Source organism: Antedon bifida, chromosome 7 (assembly GCF_963402885.1).
Source record: "Antedon bifida chromosome 7, ecAntBifi1.1, whole genome shotgun sequence".
Lineage (NCBI taxonomy): Eukaryota > Metazoa > Echinodermata > Crinoidea > Comatulida > Antedonidae > Antedon > Antedon bifida.
In genome coordinates, this window is record NC_136232.1 from 3,741,537 (window position 1) to 3,764,257 (window position 22,721).

A 22,721-nucleotide genomic window follows, 5' to 3' on the forward strand; every position below is an offset into this window, starting at 1 on the left:
TACATTTTTCTTCTTTAATATTTAAGATTATCTGATTCTGTATGTTAGGTTCATTGGCATTAGTAAACGGTCATTCTAGCCGAGAAGGACTTCTTACAATGTGGCAAAATGGTACATGGAGATATATCTGTGATGATCACTGGACTCAAGACGATGCAGATATTGCATGTAAACAACTTGGATACCACGGATCAACTCCTCTTAATGAAGTCCCAATATTTGAACCGTTAGAAGGCATATTTTACCCTGTGATTGTTGGTGAAATAAACTGCGAAGGCACAGAGAGGAGACTTGTGGAATGCGCATGGGCAGAATCGACTACTCAAAATTGTCAAACGGTTTCGTTATTGTGTAACAGTAAGTTAGTATTCTACACATATCTTTATTTCACCATGCGTATATACGTTTTCTCTAAGATTTTATAAATAGATCATATTCACATTATTGGGCCTACAAAATAATCTGAATAATAAGCTTTTTTTTCCATTGGAATGTAGATACAAGGTATTTGGTGTAATGGCACGATGTTGTACAGTAGGCCTAAAATGAACATGTACTGTAGATACGTAACTCAGACTAATGGACTATCTTAGCTACATTGTTGTAATAAATGAGTGAATTTGTAGATGACACATTGCTATTATTTGTCCATAGGTTCTACTATGCACAAGGACTCAAACAAAAATGAGGCGACAGGCTCGAATAAGCGTCTTATTGTTGCTGTTGCAGCTACTTTGTGTTCAGTTGCTGTGGTTTTAGTTGTATTCTTCTATGTAATTGTGAAGAGGCGAACAATTAACAAAGACGGTACTGCAAATGTGACATTGCCACCACCGAATAGTGTCAAACTAAAAACTGTGACGTCTGGTTAGTAACATGACGTCATATCACATGATTCAGAATTTTGTAAATCACATTCTCTGCCTATTAATGTATCATTCTTTTTATGCTAATTACATTTTGAGAGTTATTCTCGGGTGGGACTGAAGGACTACTTATTTCTAAATTATAATGTGTGATATAAATATTATTCTATAACAGTCTATGATAATTCTATTGAACCATCTGAACACGAGTTTAAAAACTACGAAATACCGAGGAACCGAATTGTTGTGCAGTCAAAAGTTGGCAGAGGTGAGTTCGGTAAAGTGATGATGGGACACGTGATTGGTCAGGATGGAAGTGATGAGATGACAGTAGCCATTAAAAGTCTTAGAGGTAAGCATGCATTTCACACGTAACGCACGGTATTACAATTATGGTTTCCAAGTTGACTCTTGAATTATCTTATCTGCAAATTAATATATTCAAAAAAATAAATGCCTTACTATTGGTTCTCACTTTGAAGAAACGCAACGACGTGAGCACAATAAAGTGAGTTGACCAGTCACAGGCGAGAGTCCGGATGTTCAATCGCGTCGTGATTCGTCAAATTACCCTGACATCGTTTTGTTACGTTCAAATGTCAACCGAGCTTTATAGTGTAATGCTATTCACAAATCACAGTTACTAAATAACCGACTACTTGTTCAAACTGGTTAAATGTAAGTGTCATGTGTGGTTTATATTGTAGTTTGTAGTTGGATACTTTTATTTTGTTCTGCTCTAGTTCTGATGATTATTTGATAAATTATACAGATAATTGTGATCGTAAAGATGACATGCTGGATGAGATTAGGTTGTTGATTGAACTTGGAAAACATAAAAATATCATCAAACTAGTTGGATGTGTTACAACTTCTCAACCATATTTGGCTCTGTTTGATTTCATGAAGTATGGGAATTTACTGGAGTTTCTTCTTATGGCCCGCCAGGTGACATGTAATTATGTTATTAATTGCAAAAGAAGTACTACTTTAGTATGTACTTGTTGTACACATGTTGTTGTACAACTCTTCTTGTACAAATCTTGTTGTACAACTCTTATTGTACAAATCTTGTTGTACAACTCTTATTGTACGATAACCTAGTGTTTGGTAAATACTTATCAAGAGAAAATATATATGTATTGGTAAAGTAACAAAAGCTTATTAAAGGTTATATGTGTCTTGAAAATAGAATGCCTTATTTTCTCTTAGTTTATGAGCCCTTAAATTGATTGTTCTTACACTGTCGTCATACGATGTCGTGCCTTGTTTTAATCTGAATAATACTGTTTGGTCATTGTGTGTGTAGGTCAGAGATGGGGCTAAACTAGAAGACCGAATATATGACCTGTCTCTTGTCGATCAGTTAAACATGTCAAGGCAGATAGCAAACGGAATGGTAATTATGGAAATGTGTTATATATTACCGGTATTGATTCTTGAAATATTATTTGTTGAAAAAAAAATATACCCATTTCTATAACTGTGTGTAAAATATGGTCACCGAGTGATGACTAATTTTTTACCTTTTTACCTTTACTTACGGTATCACCAATAAATTATATTATATTCTCATTCTATCTGTGTTGCATATTTCTTTTTCCAAATAGTAATTTTTCACAGCTATTATGTTCTAACAAAGAAATTATCATTTACTATATGCTTTACAACTATTAATTTAAAAGTGAAATATTACGTTTTCTAAAACTTTTCAACTTAATTTTTACTAAAAACAACTGTTTGTTTGTGTTTAGCTGTTTGTATCTTCTTTGAGGTATTACCATGGTGATTTAGCAGCAAGGAATATCCTTGTTGGTGAAAACTTGACAATGAAGATTTGTGATTTTGGTTTAGCCGCTGATATATACCAAACAGGATACAATCGTATGGCACCAGAGCAAAAACGGCCAATCAAATGGTCTAGCTTAGAAACTTTATTAGAAGGAGTGTGTACAATTAAAAGTGATGTGTAAGTAAATAAAACACTATTCTTTAGCAAATTCATTGTAAAGTAAGTTTGTACATGCATAATAAGTGAGAGTTTTATTTATTTACTTTTGCAATGATAATAGAAAATGTTGAATTGTATCTTCAAATTCCTAATTATTTATTACGATATATTTTCCCCCTGAAATGTGTTGTCATTATAATGTCGCATAATTGTTATTCACTTTGACCAAAAATTGGATCAAAAAAATATTATTTACTTTAAAAACTGTAATTTAAAGCAAAAAAATAGTCAAATTGGCTGCCAGCAAATGGGTTTTTTTTGGTTGGATTTAACCATTTATTTTGTCATTTTATAAGTGAAAACATTGTGTTTGTTTTTTTTCTACGAAAGGTGATTAACTATTTAAACTACAAAATAACCTATTCAAAGTCTGATTTAATTAATGTTAATTTGTCGTGTTTTTGGGGGACAATACATCTTTAAGCAAAAAATAGGCATACAATACAAATAACGTAAACAAACAACAGAACAAAATAAATTTTATTTACATTTATCCAAGAACAGGGTTGATGATTTTGTATTTGTAGACCTTTGTACTTTGTTCATAATGTTATTGAAGAAACGCTACAGCCTATTAGTGCCTATTAAGAATGTTTCTTTCTTTCCTAATTGTATTTAGGTATACCAAACCTGAAGCCGTATAGCCCATTTTCCAACATTAATTTATTGGTACATACATGATTTGCTTCTAAATGTATTGTAAATATATTTTCTTAAATAGTATGTCCTATTTTGTTTATTCTTTAAATGTTTAACATATAGCAATAACAATTAAAATTGTCATGATTAGTTGTAATTGTTTTGTTTATTATGTTTCAAGATTTCAATCAATCAATAATTTGTTTACACCTGGCACTGTTCCTTATTCAAAGTTTCAATCGGTTAATCATTCATTTAAATTTTCTTCAGGTGGTCGTACGGAGTTGTACTTTACGAAGTGTTCACGCTTGGCGCTGTTCCTTATCCACGTATTGATACAGAGACACTTCTTGATAACCTGAAGGCAGGAAAGCGACTACCAAAACCAGAACACTGTCTTGAAGAAGTGTAAGTTCTTTCAGTTTATCGTTATTTTTATTCAAAAAGAAGAACCTTTAAATTTACTTTTAAATGTAGATTTCAACTAGTTTGAAAGCTCTGTCCCTCAATCCAAAATAATATCAACAATCTCAGTTAGTTACTAAAGGGTTGGCTTCTGCAATAAGTATTGTACTAATAATTCAAAATTACTATTTCATAAGAATATCAGCTTCCCTCTCTTCAATGACCTCTACCATTATTTGTTTCTGTTGTGCCTTGTTCTTTTCCTTTCTATTTAAAGGTGGTGCAACATATCTCCTCTATCCATTTGCTATATTTATTTATTGTTTAATTTTATTTATTTTTAATACAAATAAAATTAAGATGAATCGTGTAAAAATGGAAGTTGCAACACTTTAAATAAAATATTTTTATGTAAACAATCTTAACCCAAAATGTTCTTGATGATTTTTTTTAAACTGTTGAAATAATACATAAATCATTTAGTCGTTTTAGTCATGTGGGAACATGTCGAGTGTGATTCTTCAGAAACTCTTTTGTATTTTTCAGCTACCGACTTATGCTTCAATGCTGGTTGAAAAATCCAACTGAGCGTCCAAACTTTGATAACATAGTTGAAGTATTTACTGAATTATTGGAAAAATATAGCAATTCGCAGTATATGGAACCTGTTTCTATAGAATACGAAGATCTTTCATCTCATAGAAAAAAATAATATAGATACAATTATGAATTCGTTTCATGTATGTGGCAACTGTATGTTCTTAATATATTATTCTCGATTATTTTAACACGGATAGCTACCGCACTATATTCATTTTTACACTACGACTAGGAACCTATGGCTCTTTTGTTGAAGTTTCAATCAACGTTTGTCCGGCAACCCGTCAGCAAAATTGCGTTTGACAAAATGTTCCGCCATAATTACTAGTATGGGGATCTCCATAAATCATTTTTGAAAATATTTTGTGTCAAAATATAAAATAACTATTTACGATAATATATATATTTTTTATTTTATTATATTATTATTTATCATTATATTATTATTATTATTATATTATTAATATATTATCACATTTATGGTGTCATAGAACTAAGATAATTAGCCTACTAAAAATAAGGCAGCAACAATTGACAATATTGAAAGAAGGTAACACAGTGATCCAAGCACAACGCCTGCGATTGACCACCGTCTTGATGACTTTGCTGAAAGACGAGCACCTTGTAAATCACCATTATCAAAGCGTGATCTTACCTGAAAATATGAATTGAAACGAAAGTAATCATATTAACAGTCTTTTTTAAAGTCATAAATAATAGTTGTTAATAATGATATTATAAATACTAAAATAATATGAATTTATAATATTTTATTTCTGGTTTCTGCCCTAACACACAAAATCAACAAGACGGTTAGGATGTAACGTAATGCATATGTTGTACTAGGTTATGTGAGGCGAATAATTTCGCACGAATAAAAAATCCTGATTTTGATTGGTTGCACAATTTTTCACGTCACTAAAAAGTAGGTGAAAATATTAATGCGCATGCGCACTAATCACCGTTTTATATTTGCGCGAACAAATTCGCCTAGCGGAAAGCCGACTTAACAGCACAAACCTGCGATGATCTGATAATCGCAATTAGTCCAAGTGGTAAGCAACAGCATATTGTAACGATGATAGCATACGACATGTAGTCATTAGGTTGTACGTGAATTTCACGAATCATTACCATCTCACCAGGACCACTCTACAAAAGAAACAATGTGAGATTCAAATATCCCGACTTGGAAAAATGAATCAATTATCTGCAGTTTAGAAAAGCGTAGCCAAACCATAGAGGGCACTATGTGATATATATTTTAAACAACCAAACAAAGAGAGCGCTTCTTGAAAATGCCGACGTGTATGTATTATGTATAGAATTTCACTTAACTTACTTAAGTTAATAAAAAGGGTAGTAGGCCTACAAATAATGATTAAAGATAAATATCACTCAAAATCGTATAGATACACGCCGCAACTTTAACCACATCTTTTAGTCCAAGAGCATTAGGGTTTGACCCGGAAATTTCTGGTAACAAGCTAATTTTTTCAGGAAAGGTCGAGAACTATGATTGGAACATCATACTAAAAGTCCTGAAAAATCCTCCTTGTGCTCTCCGAGAAATCCAAGATGGCGCCAAAAATGGCTGCCATTTTAAATTGATCTATAACTTTGTAACCGCTTGTCGTAGAGTATCGATTTTGGTGTCAAATAGTTCACAATATATACATTCCTATTTGCTCTAACAGAAACTTTTGTGAAAAAATGGCCGCTACTACAGTTTCTGGCAGTTTGACCTTTGACCTGGTCTTATCATATCTCGGTAATGGCTTGTCATAGAGAATTCAGATTAGGCTCAAATTGTTCAGAACATGCATATTTTTATTTGGTGTAATAAAATGTTTTATCCCAAAATGACCGGAAGTGAGGTTATTGACCTCTTATTGACCTATTCATATCTCTTTACCGTATCTCAATAAATATTTGTCGTAGAGCATTACTTTTGGTGTCATATTGTTTGGAACATATACATTTCCATTTAGTCTAATACAACAGTTTGCCCTTAAATGCTCGGAAGTAAGTTAATTTATTGAAAACTTAAAAAATCAAAGAGCTACCTGTACATAGGCAGAGGATATGAATACTGTAGAAAAAATCTAAATCAAAGTTTTAACTCTGCCTTAAAACATGTTTTGGGCATAGCACATCATCAGGTAAAGTTACAAAAAGAAAATATCAAGTCAATAACTTACAAAGAATAAGTGTCATTGGCTAATCAAAGTTGGTTAAGTAAACAAAAAAATGGGTTATTCCGCAACATTTTATTGGGTAGTTGAAGAGTGTTTTGTTATTTTTAACAATAACCTTGAGGGTAAATTTTACTGTAATAAGGGTATGAACTATACAAGAAAAAACCAAAATAATCATTTATTTAACTTCGATAGACCAAAGAATATCATGGGATACGTTAATTGAAATTCTCATACTAGTTATGGTTGAAAAGTTATTGCTACAAAATGTCACCTATTATGTAGATGTCATGAATACATTTTAAATGCACTATTCGACTGTAACTCGCATTACAGTACATACGCGAATTAGTGCTTTTGTTGAAATCACGTCGTTATTTTTATTATTTATTATAGAAATTATGATAATTATTTTTGTTCAGAAAAGTAGAAATTTTATGTAATTTAGGAAATTTATAGACTTTATGATACTGTGAGTGTGAGAATGAAATGTTCAGGTCATATACATTTCGCATGGAAATGCTCAATTGGCAGGGAACACTATGTACATGGCATATATTATACTCCGGATTGTCAAAAACTTAATGTTAAAGACCATTTTATTTGTAAAAATAATGCATTTTGAAACATGAAAGCAGGTCATTCCTTGTTTTAAAAGAGAATGCACTATTGAATGTTCTCTAACCTCATAACGTCTTAACTTTTGGGCAAACATGCAAAAACACCCATACAGATGAACATGATGATAATGATGTGAAAGAAGCAACAAACACCAAGATGTTGAAGATGCAACATCAGATGATGAATGACTGTAACAGAATGCTGCTGATCAATGTTGAAGTGATTTAAAGACCCTTATTTTGCATATTTTCAATATTTAATAAATCATATATAGGGCATATGGCGATACTTTTTTCATCTTTAAACAGTTAAATATGTAACTGGGGGACTAGCTCAAATGGTAGAGCTCTCACTTAGCATGAGAGGTACCGGTATCATTGCCCAGGTATTCCAATCTATTTTTCATAGATTTCAGCAAGGACCAAATAAAATCTGAATCTGGAAAAGAAAGTCTATGCATGCCGAGTAAAGAGCGTTTGACGTGAAATACCTAGGGTATATTCTCTTTTTATCATAAATAAGCCATACAACGAACATTTAAAGCAAGGAATGTTTCAAAATGCATTATTTTTACAAAGTTAACAAGGCCATATACATGGCTGCAGTCGCGTGCGTAAATTTGAGTTATTGTTTACTGACCGACCGACCGACCAACTGTCCGAAATTGCTGAAAATGTTTAAAAATGTTCACATTTTTAAAAACATTTCTTCCAAGTATTAAATAATATCCAGTTTCAAAATAACGACAAAATATGAATATGAGTTAGTGTTTACCAACTGACCGAATAACCGAAATTGCTGAAAATGTAAAAAAATTTGTAAAAACATTTATATTTGCCTCCAAGTATTAACGAAAAAATATGAATGTGAGTTAGTGTTTACCGACTGACCAACCGACCGAAATTGCTGAAAAGGTTAAAAAATGTTGAAAAATGTTTAAAAACATTTATATTTGCCTACAAGTATTAATATCCAGTATCAAAATAACGACAAAATATGAGTGATATGAGTTAGTGTTTACCGACCGACATAGTGAGCAATAGAGTCGCGTTTGCACGCAACTCAAAATTGCATATAAATGGTCGGATATGTGCTGTGTACATAGGTATTTGCCAATTGTCTTTTGTTTACTTAACCAACTTTGATTAGCTACTGACAGTTATTCTTTGTAATGTATTGACTTTATATTTTCTTTTTGTAACAATTCACTTTACCTGATTATGTGCTATGCCCAAAACATGTTTTAAGGCAGAGTTAAAACTTTGATTTAGATTTTTTCTACAGTATTCATATCCTCTGCCTATGTAGCTCTTTGATTTTTTAAGTTTTCAATAAATTAACTTACTTCCGAGCATTTTAGGGCAAACTATTGTATTAGACTAAATAGAAATGTATATGTTCCAAACAATATGACACCAAAAGTAATGCCCTACGACAAATATTTATTGAGATACGGTAAAGAGATATGAATAGGTCAATAAGAGGTCAATAACCTCACTTCCGGTCATTTTGGGATAAAACATTTCATTACACCAAATAAAAATATGCATGTTCTGAACAATTTGGGCCTAATCTAATTCTCTATGACAAGCCATTGCCGAGATATGATAAGACCAGGTCAAAGGTCAAACTGCCAGAAACTGTAGTAGCGGCCATTTTTTGACAAAATTTTCTGTTAGAGCAAATAGGAATGTATATATTGTGAACTATTTGACACCAAAATCGATACTCTACGACAAGCGGTTACAAAGTTATAGACCAATTTAAAATGGCAGCCATATTGGACGCCATCTTGGATTTCTCGGAGAGCACAAGGAGGATTTTTCAGGACTTTTAGTATGATGTTCCAAACATAGTTCTCGACCTTTCCTGAAAAAATTAGCTTGTTACCAGAAATTTCCGGGTCTGCCTATACTTATGAACTAATGCTCTTGGACTATTTATCACTATTGGCATTTTCGTATAGTATACGAATGGCTATAACATGAAACAATACTCAATGTTAGTCACTGAGGTTTATACTTCACTTAGTCCCGTGTACTGCGTCCCGGCGTGCACTTTGTTCGAATGTGTTTTCATAACAGTAATAATTACCTTCGTATGATCATTATAGATAACCTTCTCTTCGGCGATATCATATTTCACACCATTGGTGGGCGGTGAATCTACAGTTGAAAATATAATTTATTCACGTCCTTACATATGATACATAACGGTAGGCCTACTGGTTTGATGTGGTTCACAGACATAAAAAACATAATTAAACACGCACACAATATTGTAATACCATAACATTTAACAATTATAAAGTTCGGAGAAAGGAAAAAGGAGAGAATAATAAAATATGTTATTCCCCCATTTTATTAATATTCTTAATAAATAATATTATTATTTAAATATTATTGATTTTGTTTTAATTTAGTTGTGTCAATATTTATTCTTCAAAATTCTTAATAAATAATATTATTATTTAAATATTATTTATTTTATTTTAATTTAATTGTGTTAAGACAATTCAATGCATTTGGTCGCATTTGTTAATGCTTTAAATAGGACATACACATTTGGCCTGTTACCAGTTTCCGATTGTTGCGATATTTTCTTAAACGTGTGAATGGCTAGAAAGCAATTTTGAAGAATAAATATTGAAAAAAGGAAAAAAAAACGTTTAATAAGCCATGTATATGAGAGAAATTGGGAAAGAAAATAATACGTAGATGCAACAAACAAAATTAAATTAAACAGAGAAGGTATATCACTATAAAAAAAACATTAAGAGAAGTTCATGCAAAGATTATGAGTTTAGAAATTATTTCGCTATAGTCTAATAACAGTCTGTGACGTAATAAATCATATTAACAATGTAAACTTACCATCATTTGAATGCATGACGATATAAATAAACAAAATGAATTAATTATGACGTCATCCGTTAACGTTAATGATTACGTCTTCCTTCGAACCGTCACGATGTAATTAACGCTAATTATTAAGTTTATTATTAATTCAAAAAACCAACATTCATTGTTGACTGATGTTTTACTATAGTGATGCAGAGATTTAAACGCCGACGAGTCGCGTTCAGCGCATGACTCAACAATGCTCATGGCACATTCCACAGCCGTTTATAACTATAATTAATTCCAGTCAAAGTCATCAAGTTATATTTATGCCCTGGTATGTGGCATAAACAAATAGCAATGGGATATCAGGAAGGACATTTTAATATTATTAATTATAAATAATGTTCAACTTTTTGTGTCAAGCAACATCGCCATGGGACAAATCTTTGCGCGATCACTGATATAAAAAGGGCCTTCCATTTATTTATTTCAAATATGCAACGATACTAATACTAGGCCTTAAAAATAATGTTTAGCTTCCTTTGGTTTTTGAATGTTGTTGTGAAGCCTCGACTGCGTCTGTGGGCCTTCTACTTTCACTGTAATTCTGTGTAAAGGCCTACATGTCACAGCCTAAATTCACGCGATAAATATACATGTAGACACTGCAATACAACTGGTAGTAAGTGTTGCCTTATTTAGAGTTATGCAGTGTGATATTGTCATGCGCATTGGCGTAGGTGATTATGAAACGCCAACGAGCAGCGATAGATTGCATTAGTTTTGAGATAATCAAATTGTAACATGCAATATAGAACACAGAATAATTCAACTTTCAGAATGACCTCAGGAAAGAATTAACAATTCTAAGAAAAAAGTATCCTAAAAACACAAGGGCCTACTACAATTTTCGAAAAAAAAAATGTTTAAATATCGACTTTTCAAAATATTGAGGTAAAATGCGCAAAAAAAAACATTTATGATTACCTGTGCATACCAAATTAATAATAAAACTATAGTAGAGGGAATTTTTTGAAAAAATTCCAAAATATCGACCTTTAAAAATATTGAGGTAACATGCGCAGAACACATTATGTGTGTCTGCGCATGCCAAATTATGATATAGTAACCAGATACAGTATATCAAAAAAATAAAAGGGTCGAAATTATTTAATATCCATTTCAATAATATGCGCATATATTGTGTTATCGTCATCTTTATAGAGCCATAGTATCTAGTTACGTCAAAAAATAAAAGGGTCGAAATTTAGCCATTTTTTTCGAAAATTTCCCTAAACTAAAATACAGGTTTTTTTTCGAAAAATGACCAAAATATCCACTTTTTAAAATTCAATAATTATGTGTTAATATTTTTCGACAATTTTCGGCCCTGTAAGCCTACTATAGTACAGGGATAACTATGTGATAATATTGCCATATATGCGCATATATTGTGTCATCTTATAGAGCCATAGTACCTAGTTACGTCAACAAATAAAAGGTTCGAAATTTGGCATTTTTCGAAATCCCTATAGTACAGGGATTTTTTCCAAATATGGCCAAATTTCGACCTTTTTATTTTTTGACATAAATGGTTACTATACGTCTATAAGATGCTTATAACGCAATATATGCACATATATAGCAATATTATTGCATAATGACAGTATTTTAAAAAGTGCGTATTTTGGCCATTTTTCGAAAAAATCCCTGTACTATTATAGTACAGGGATTTTTTCCAAAAATGGCCAAATTTCGACCTTTTTATTTTTTGACATAAATGGTTACTATACGTCTATAAGATGCTTATAACGCAATATATGCACATATATAGCAATATTATTGCATAATAGCAGTATTTTAAAAAGTTCGTATTTTGGCCATTTTTCGAAAAAATCCCTGTACTATAGTACAGGGATTTTTTCCAAAAATTGCCAAATTTCGACCTTTTTATTTTTTGACATAAATGGTTACTATACGTCTATAAGATGCTTATAACGCAATATATGCACATATATAGCAATAATATTGCATAATAACAGTATTTTAAAAAGTGCGTATTTTGGCCATTTTTCGAAAAAATCCCTGTACTATAGTACAGGGATTTTTTTCAAAAATGGCCAAATTTCGACCTTTTTATTTTTTGACATAAATGGTTACTATACGTCTATAAGATGCTTATAACGCAATATATGCACATATATAGCAATACAAAAAACCCTGTACTAATAGTACAGGGATTTTTTTCAAAAATTGCCAAATTTCGACCTTTTTATTTTTTGACATAAATGGTTACTATACGTCTATAAGATGCTTATAACGCAATATATGCACATATATAGCAATATTATTGCATAATAACAGTATTTTAAAAAGTGCGTATTTTGGCCATTTTTTGAAAAAATTTCGAAAAATGGCCAAAATATCCACTTTTTAAAATTCAATAATTATGTGATATTATTGCCATATATGCGGATATTATTGTGTTATCATCATCTTATAGAGCCATAGTACCTAGCTACGTCAAAAAATAAAAGTGTCGAAATTTGGCAATTTTCAAAAATTTCCCTGTACTATAGTTCAGAGATTTTTTTTCGAAAAATGGCCAAAATATTCACATTTTAAAATTCAATAATTATGTGATAATATTACAATATATGCGCATACATTGTGTTATCATCATCTTATAGAGCCATAGTTCTTAGTTACGTCAAAAAAAGGGGCGAAAATTTCCATGTACCATTTCTCGAAAATTACAGTACAGCGACTTTTCAAAACATTGAGATAACATCCGCACAACACTTTAAGTGCGTCCGCGCATGTCGAATTATGATAATTATATTAACCAGATATGCCAAAAGATTTCTGTAAAAATTATATATAATAGTAACAATCTATTTTGAAAAATAAAATATTTGGCAGTTGAAATGGTGGATTGCATTAATTTTGTATTTTTTACAAGTTATTATGTCGAACTTCAAAAGACAGACAAGAACACAGGACATAATTACATTTCTATTGTATATATACCGTAAAAAAGGCATACCATCATATACATACTGTAATGCTTAATATACTAATTTGAATACAATTGACTGGTTACAATTTCCTATATTGGTATACTAATACAGTACTATGATATTTCAAACTTTATTTTGATTCCCTTCCTTAAAAAACAATTATAACATTTTGCTAACATAGTCAAATAAGAAACGGATCTACAGTTAATTTGGTCTAAAGAAATGCATAGAATAGATATTGAGTTTGATTAATACTGTAAATAGAACTAGTATCCTACACTAATGCATGGTTAAATAAAAATTGTGCCCCAATGCAAAGGCTTCCAGATCACAAAAATAGTTAAAATACGTCGTTTGACTTTAATCGCAAAAGTCTGATAATTATGTCTATTTATACTTATGCGCATTTCATAGATAATATTTTTGGCGTAACCAATATTGGCGGACCAATGTGGAATGCTTTATGTAACTTTAGTCCATTTTTTCCACTATTGCATCCTTTGTTTGCGTGTGGATAATACAGTGGTTTATTCCTTCTGAGCTGATGTTATTCTCTTAACTATTAGGTGTGAACACATAGTAAACAATTTCAGCTGAAACTGAGCATAATTAGAGGGTGAACCACCACTAACATGTTCTCAAAAGATTTGTGTAATTTACATGAGCTACCTAAATTTTAATAAAACATCTGAAACTGCAGAAAATGCACACTTTTGGTAATACCAACACAGCTTAAAGATATATTGTCCCCCTAAAAAATTATTTTTGTTGTTGAATATGCCATTTTAATATCACATAATAGTTATTCACTATGACCAAAAACTTGAACCAAAAAAAAAAACATTTTCCACCAAAAAAATGTAATTTAAAGCAAAATATACCTAAATTGTCTGGAAGACAATGGTTTTTGGTTGAAATTAACCATTTCTTTTGTCTTTTTATAAGTGAAATAATTATTTTTGATGATTTTTTTCTACAGAAGTGAATACCTTTATTAAAACCGTGAAATTGCCTATTCAAAATCTGATTTTATTAATCTTTATTTTTCATGTTTTTGGGGGACAATACATCTTTAACAGTTGACGTACAAAGTCGGGCAAGGAGAATAAATGCGCCTCCTCAATCTATATTTGATAGCTTCACTGATTATCACTGCCATATCTCTTCATAATATAGTACAGTTTAAAACAATAAACAATAAAAAAAAACAATATTGTTTAAAGGTTAGATTATGGGCATAATCTAAAGAGCAATGAATATCAATTTATAACAAAGATGGGGTATATTTAATCACATTGTAGATAAGTATAAGGCTAGTATTTTAAATATAATATACTGTATATAAATCTAAAACACATATTAACGTTACAACACAATAGGCCTTTCTCATTGTACTATTATATAGTAGGCATACTACAGTATTTTAATAATATTTATTCGGTCACCAATGAAAAAATAACCAGGAGTGAGAATCGGCTAAAGCCCAAACAGATTCTACACTCACTTATACAATACAATTTGTTTCCTATTCAATTATTTTTTGTTCACATATAGGCCTATTGCCTATTATAATAAAATCATTTATGGTTATATACTATAATACTGTACTTTGTTGTTTTATTTACTATAATGCTAAATGCATGTATGCTGCATTTAATAACATAGAGTTAGTATGTTAGTTGTTAGAATGCAAAGTTTCGTCGATGGACGTATTGATTATTATATTTTTATTAGGTTGCTTTATGTACAGGGGGTATACATACATAAATATTTTAACATGAATATTTTTATATTATAATACAATTAAAAATATTGCACACGTCCAACATCAACCTATTAATCTACAGTAATTCATATCATAGTACTACACATTTTAAATGACAACACAACCCATTTTTATTACATAATGCCGTCTGGAAAATAACAATGTAGTACATTTTTTCATTAAAAATGTAACATTTAGACAGCTATATATCTAAAATATTATGTTTATCAGGCAATACAAGAGAATATATATACAACACACACACTAATATTGAACATTGTCTATTTTCATTTTTCAGTATAAATGAAATTCAAAATAATGTTTAATCTTTGGAATGATTAATAGAAATTAATATTCTGACAATAATCAGTCTCTAGAGAATAACGAACAATAATTATTATGATATATGATATGTTAATGTTTATTGCAATGCCTATAGCATGCACTTTGTAGGCAGTATCCATTCTCTTCCTTATAATAATACTGTTTTTTATGATAACTGAGACTGGATTCCCTCTATGGACTTTATTGAATATATTGCATGGCTGCAATGTGCCTATTGTATTTCTAAAATATACAAACACACTTCAATTGCCAGGCTGCAGTGAGTCTATTGTATTTCCAGCATACAAAAAACACTCTACATTACTAACATGCAAGTCTGCAGCGAGTCTATTGAATTTCCAGCATATAAAAACAAACTGCATTACCAATATGAAAGGCTGCAGTGAGTCTATTGTGTTTACAGGATACAAAGCCCTACTACATTATTCCAAGGCTACAGTGAGTCTATTGCAATTCTAGCATATAAGCACACCACAGTACCTACATGCAAAGCTGCAGTGAGTCTATTGTAATTGCAGCATACACAAACACACTACATAACCTATTGCAAGGCTGCAGTCAGTCTATGTATTTCTAGCATACACAAATACACTGCATTACCTATTTGTACGGCTGCAGTTAGTCTATTGTAATTCCAGCCTATTACCACACTACATTACCTATATGCAAGACTGCAGTAAGTCTATTGTATTTCCAGCATACACAAACAAACACACTCCAGTACCTATATTTAAGTTTACATCTCTGGATAAAAATGTTAATTAACAGGAGAAAATAAAAATTATATTTAACTTTTGTCTCTAAGAACTTTCTTTCTTCTTTATCTTCTCTTTTGCTTTCTTGTGGTACCGACAAATATCGCCAATACTCTCAGTGAATTTAAAGTAGTTGTATTTGATGTCAAATTCCATATCGTACCAGTAGTTTACTAGAAAATGGTGAAAATAATTTGAAATAATATACTGAGTGACTTGCTTTTATTGTATGTTTCTTGTCATTGGTGCGGAAAAGCCAAGACTGTGGAGCATCAAAATGCAACCTTTCTGCACATTAAGAAATACGCACAGCATTTACAAAAAGAATTTCATAGTAAGGAGAAGAGAGCTGCCAGAGTACTCTATATCAGCTCAGTACCTTATGAAAAGTTTATTAACTCTTCCAGAGGAAAAGTTGGTCCCCAAATGATCAAGATTTATTCAGCTGTGCCTGTATTTAAGTGTATTTACACACATTTACAAGGGTGCTGATTTGCTTTGAAAGTTGTGGGGACTCCGGCAATCAAGAAGAGAAAAAATATCCATAAAAAAGTGCTATATTTTCCATCAAAAATTGAAGGGATCACAAAAACAGCACAAAAAAAATGTCTAGGGTTATAATGAATGTTTTATTATACATATGTAGCTTAATTTTAAATAGTTTAAGTAATGTATTATTCCATACATTTTAGTAATGTAATTAGCAAACCTCATTTTCAAAAAGTGACCTTTGACCTGGTCAACATTTAATAATTCTAATCAACTTACATGCAATACACCCATGTGATTGATGCACGTGGTGAAACCACAGAGAAGGCAGATACAACATATCGCCAGCTTTAAGGGTGCAATTAATTGCCCGAGCTTGCCCGAATTCTGGGTACTTCTTTAGATTCGGTGAGAGAGGGTCAACAGTTATCCACGGGACAGTTCCAATATCAGGTTGAGGTACAATATCAAATTCACCTTTGGAGTTTTCTTTGTACACTGCCGCTGGAAAATCACCTATTAAAGTAGCAAAATCATTTTGGGTTTTTAAAATATATTTTTGGGCATAACAATTTACTTTTTATAGTATCAAAATAATAATTTGTATGGTATCTAATTCCTATAAAATATGCAAGGTCTGAACAAACATTTAAAAAAAAAATTATTTATAAAGATATATTGTCCCTTTAAAAAAATAATTTGTTTTTGAATAGACCATTAAAAAAAATAGTGATCATTATATTAGCTTTTTTTGGAATTAAAACTAACTTGATTAAAACTACACATTTTTTAAAGAATCGAGTGAATGAAACTTTCTCAAAATATGGTTGTTCATTCTAAGGAGGAGATCAAGAAAAATGTTTCTAACGAGAAAATAATAATAAAGCTTAAAGATGTATTGTCCCCCAAAAACATGAACAATAAAGATTAATAAAATCAGACTTTGAATATATTATTTTGTAGTTTTAATAAAGTTAATTACTTCTGTAGAAAAAAAAACGAAAAAAAATTATGTTTTCACTTATTAAATGACTGGCTGGCAGCCAATTTGAATATTTTTTGCTTTAAATTACAGTTTTTTAGGTAAATGCATTTTTTTTAAAATTAAATTTTTGGTCAAAGTGGATAACTATGAGGTGACATAAAATGGCATATTAAAAAAAACCAAAAAAACAAGAATTCTTTTTTCAGGGGGACAATACATCTTTAAATATGTAAAAGTTCAGAGCTACATATTATCTCAACCCAAGTTTGTTTATCCTAATTGTTGAATCTAATATCTTGAGTATGAATACAGTAACCATGGCTATATAATCATAACTGTTTAATCGAGCTATAACATGAGTGAAGCTAATTAGATTACATGGACTGAATACTATCAAATTGCTTTGAATATAATAATATATACACTACATCTACTTACCATACGGAACGAAATATGTTTCTGTCGGAGGCAAAAGAGTAAAGTGTTTCTCGCCAGATATTACACAGTAAAGATTTTCATAATGGTCTTTATGCACTGCAAATAAAACAGAGCAATTATTATAATTTTATATAATAAATCAATATAATATATATATATTTTTTAAAGTTTACAGATGAACCTATGTTTAGTAGTATATAGTTCTTTGGAACATCTATTTAAATTTTAAAACATTTATATTCCTCTTTACTTTTATATAATACAGTAAATCAAAATAATATATTCAACTTTTTATTTCCACAAAACAGGAACTTTTACAGATGAACCTATGTTTAGTAGTATAGTAGTTCTTCGGGACACCCCTATACAGGCAACATATCTGTTTCAATTTTAAAACATTTAAATTCTTTTAATCCATTAAAATAAATAATAAACAATTAGTTTACAAAAAAAAATTAATAAAAGAGTCGGGTAAAATAATTAATTTAAAAGAACAATTTTTGTCGGCTAAGTCTGGAAATACCGTCATTAAGGGGAAATTTAATGGGTCCGTAAAGTGTTAAAGCATATATTTCCCCTTGCTTGTATTGATTTAATAGGGTTGTTCCAATCCAAAGAAGGGTATCTAATTTGTAGGTATATTTTTGGAATTACTATACTATATATGTACACCTTTATAGAGTATTTATATTATGAATATATCTAATCAGATATGTTGTCATCTCCCTACACCATCTGAAGACAAAATTGGGTAAACGCAAGCTGTACCTACTAGATGTAATGGCTCTTTTATCTCCCAGCCAGAAATTAACAGCATCAGGAAGTTTGCCTAGAAATATAAATTATGTATAAATACAGATTATAGAATAATATTAATAAAACATAAATAATTAATGATAAAATTAGGTTTGAGCAAGAGCAGTTAAGCTTGATATAACATGCTGAATAAATATTGATATTATTATAAAATAGAAACCGTCAATTTATATGTATGTCTGTATATGAATGTGTTATAAGTTTAAACTTTAAAATATATTTTAAAGAAATGTACTGAAAATATTCAAACAATCTTCTTAACATTAATATAAATTTAAATTAAGTTCCTTTTATCATGTATATATTTTATTATATTATATAAGGAAAGAGAAAATTGTGCATTATATTTTATAGATTTGCTATATTTTTACCCTCTTAAATTTTATTTTTACATGTAAAAAAAAATGAAATAAAAGGGGTTGCCTCCATGAAAGAGACAAAAATAAATAAAATAGAAACAAATAATAAAAACCAACTTTTTTACCAAATAATTATAATTGAATCTAAAAATATACGGTAAAAAAAAAGGCAAATGAACGAACCTAAAGCTTCTGTCGCCCAGGAGATGTGATCATCGACATCTGGCATCAGGCACGATAATTCGGTTGTTAAATTTGAATTTTGTTTCTGAAGATAAAATACGCCATTTGACGAAGAGTCCTCGGAAAGTGTGTCTAGAAAATCACCCATTTTCATTTGTCGCTCTTCAGGCATTACAAAATAGCCGTCATTTATAGCATCTGCATAGCCGTTTGGCGTCACGGCAACACTGACTTGTTTGTCTCCTAGTGTCTCTCTTCAAAATCAAGATTAAAAAATACATTAGATATAAAATGTCTGGGCGTGCAGAATCAGTTGCCCTCCTTTGCGGGGCAACCAACATTTATGTCCCAATGGACAACCTACCAAGTAAAATAAAAAACTATATATACTTTTTTCACTCTTAAATGATTTTCTAGAGTGCTTTTTCTTTGTTATAGTAATCTTTTTTTAGTAGTACGACCAATACTGTTTTCATTTAACACAACGAAACTGTTATTTTGTGCCATGTATAATTCTTAAAAAATAAAAGTTTTTTTTTTCAGAATCTGTTTTATATTAAATATTTTTTTAGTCTTAATTCATTCCCAAATATCAATCATAATGAATCATAATGAGCCACTTTTTTAAGTTCCTTTAATATACATAAAACTTAGTTATAATATTCAAGCCTTGATAAAAGTAATATTTTAACTATTTTGTCTCATACAGACTCATAATGAATACTAAAAACGGAGCTAAGCAGTACAAAAAATGCATGGCGGCCTATTGTTATCGGCTGTACACTAACCATGGATAATTAACCATAATTTGTTTTCCTCGCCATGACAACATTTATACTTGCATAGTATTACATGACAATATCCAATGCATTTTGAGTTGAGAATAATCAAAAAATCAATATGTAGAATGATATAGCAGAATAAATCATCATCTTGTATTCAAACATAATGATCCCATAAAATAATGAGTTAGTCTAACCAAGCAAGAGATGTATTAACTTCATTTATTAACTAACCAGATAAAACTGGTAATTTTTGGAATTATAATACTGTATAGGAATGATCCAATGGTTTGTTTTACAATATGTTGAACTAACTTTTAAAGTTACCTGTATGTCAACAAAGTGAGGGAGGGATTGCATGGAGAGGTGCATTTGGGGTGGGGGGAGAATTAGTACTGCAAGTGTTAAAGATGTATGAAAAAATAATTCTTAACTAAATTTTTGTTGAATATGTTATTTTAATGTAACATAATAGTTATCCACTTTGACCAAAAATTTGATCGAAAAAAAAACTATTTACCTGAAAAAAACTATAATTTAAAGCAAAAAAATCGTCAAATTGGCTGCCATTTTGGTTGAATTTAACCATTTGTTTTGTCATTTTATAAGTGAAAAAATTATCTTTGTTCATTTTTTTCAAAGGAAGTGATTAACTTTATTAAAACTAAAATATAACATATTCAAAGTCTGATTTAATTAATTAATCTTCATTTTTCATGTTTTTGGGGGACAATACATCTTTAAATGAAAAGTATATATGCATAAAACAATGATAAATTATAGGCCAAAAAGAAATGAAATAAATGAATAAGTAAAATAAAATGTGATTATATTATGATAAAATATTATAGGTTTGGGGATGTTTGGGAGTGGGTGTGAGCTATTAAACATGAATTTATTCTAATAACATTAGACTTCTTTTAAAAATCGCAGTTAAAAATTTCACTTCACAACACTGTATGTGTGTAGGTTTTGTATCTTGGTACGATATTTTAAGAAGTTTATCAAAATTAAAGTGTGCCATAAATTTTATTTCACTTTATTGTTAGGTGTGTGATTTCACACTTCACAAGGCACTGATTTAATGAGTTAAAATGTAATGAGATATACTATAATGAGATATTCATTTACTTTAGGAATTTGTTGTTCCATTTAGTTATAGCAGGCCAATGGCCTACAGCATTCCTGATAATGAACGGTGCATTGCTTGAGACATAATCCCTGTAAAACTGCAGAGGTGAAGGCGGAGCATCTAGTACAGGTACCGTGTCATGCAAATATAGTTCTGAAATATACAAAATTTTTTTAACTGAATAAAAAATAAAATAAAGACAAGGAAATTATGAGCAAAGGTTAAATTTCATTTTTGTCAACAAGTAAAAAGAAAAATTAAATGAACTTTACCTAAATAATTAGATGGGGACCACAGAACGATAGGCCTATTAACTGTATATACAAGCTCCATGATACAAAATAATACCGAAAGATTTATAGCAATTGATTTAAGCTCTCTCTGTCTTCTCGAAAGCAGGCAGTCAATACAATTAAAAGTATTAAATACTTGCTTTCCACTTAAAAGCATCACTAAATTATTGAATTAAAATAATCTTAATTACCTCTTGCTTCTATAGCCAATGTGTGCAAGCATGCATTTAGGTCACGCACTTCCGAATCACTCATGTTCTGAAGATGAGAGAAATAACAACTGTGACATCAAAAGAAAAATTAAAAACAATTTTATCACATTTCTAAAGATTTTCCCAGCTGTAAAAAATATTTTTTAAACAATGCTTTTGTTGAAATATGCCATTTTATTGTCACAAAATAGTTATTAATTTGTAGAAAAAACAAGAAACTTATTTAAAATTAATAACCTAAAAAAAATTTTAAGAGAAAAAAGTCAAGCTGGAAGCGGGTTATTCATTAAATCCTAACCATTTATTTTCTCTTTTAAAAAAAAAAGTGAAATCATTATTTTCGTTGTTTACTTTTTCCTGTAAAGAAAAAAATATCGTATGTTATAAATAACAATACTTTTTAGTAACAGTATGTATAGGTCTATTAGACGTATATACCTTTTTAGAAGCCTTTTATTTTAATCTATGCCTAGCCTCTCAGTCTAGGCATACTAGTATAGGTCTAGTCTACCTAGTAGGCCTATAGTAGGCTTGTAGTACCTTGTCCTATCTACAACACTATACCAATACGCCCAGCCAGCCAACAACCCAAACCAAGGGCTAATTTAATAGTATTATTATAGTCAGAGGCCTAGTCGTAGATATATTATTAGGCCTACACTACACTATGCATAACCCGCTTACCTTTAAAGATGAATTATGTGTGTTGCAACAGTACTACAAGACAATAGTAACTAAGTAGGCCTGAGTCTGACTGAATTTGAATGTTGAACAAAACATGTGTGTTAATCGTACGTGTTGACATTTAGCCCGCCCTCAACGAATCTTTAAAGTTCCAAATGTTATGCATATGAAGCGCCATGCATGCCACAATATGTATCGTTTTACTAATCAGAACCAATACTATCATGGCTCCTATATTCTTCTATCTAGTCGAGTATAATTATATAGGTTCCAGACTCTG

General features: G+C 30.5%; 2 protein-coding genes across 2 annotated transcripts; both read right to left on the reverse strand.

The window, feature by feature from the left end:
* Positions 1 to 3,339: 3,339 nt before the first annotated feature.
* LOC144847940 (proline-rich transmembrane protein 1-like) lies at positions 3,340 to 10,445 on the reverse strand. The gene is made up of 4 exons (XM_078704539.1): positions 10,214 to 10,445; positions 9,435 to 9,505; positions 5,542 to 5,673; positions 3,340 to 5,176 (listed from the first exon to the last, which is right to left on the reverse strand). The coding sequence occupies exons 1-4, from the start codon at positions 10,227 to 10,229 to the stop codon at positions 5,024 to 5,026; spliced, it is 372 nt and encodes a 123-aa protein (XP_078560665.1). The 5' UTR covers positions 10,230 to 10,445; the 3' UTR covers positions 3,340 to 5,023.
* Positions 10,446 to 15,549: 5,104 nt separating this feature from the next.
* On the reverse strand, positions 15,550 to 22,513 carry LOC144847842 (bifunctional peptidase and (3S)-lysyl hydroxylase Jmjd7-like). Its single transcript, XM_078704379.1, has 8 exons — positions 22,442 to 22,513; positions 21,737 to 21,803; positions 21,252 to 21,405; positions 19,339 to 19,592; positions 18,753 to 18,809; positions 17,981 to 18,076; positions 16,837 to 17,073; positions 15,550 to 16,241 (listed from the first exon to the last, which is right to left on the reverse strand). The coding sequence occupies exons 2-8, from the start codon at positions 21,798 to 21,800 to the stop codon at positions 16,114 to 16,116; spliced, it is 990 nt and encodes a 329-aa protein (XP_078560505.1). The 5' UTR covers positions 21,801 to 21,803; positions 22,442 to 22,513; the 3' UTR covers positions 15,550 to 16,113.
* Between the last annotated feature and the right edge of the window lie 208 nt (positions 22,514 to 22,721).

Coding starts and splice junctions, on each gene's coding strand:
- LOC144847940 (XM_078704539.1), bottom strand. Junction 5,674..9,434: donor TCTATAATGATCATACGAAG/GTAATTATTACT, acceptor TTTCTTTTGTAG/AGTGGTCCTGGTGAGATGGT. Junction 5,177..5,541: donor CGATTATCAGATCATCGCAG/GTTTGTGCTGTT, acceptor TCATATTTTCAG/GTAAGATCACGCTTTGATAA.
- LOC144847842 (XM_078704379.1), bottom strand. CDS start 21,800: ATGAGTGATTCGGAAGTGCGTGACCTAAATGCATGCTTGCACACATTG. Junction 18,077..18,752: donor TAAAAGAGCCATTACATCTA/GTAGGTACAGCT, acceptor TTTTATTTGCAG/TGCATAAAGACCATTATGAA. Junction 16,242..16,836: donor ATCACATGGGTGTATTGCAT/GTAAGTTGATTA, acceptor ACCATTTTCTAG/TAAACTACTGGTACGATATG.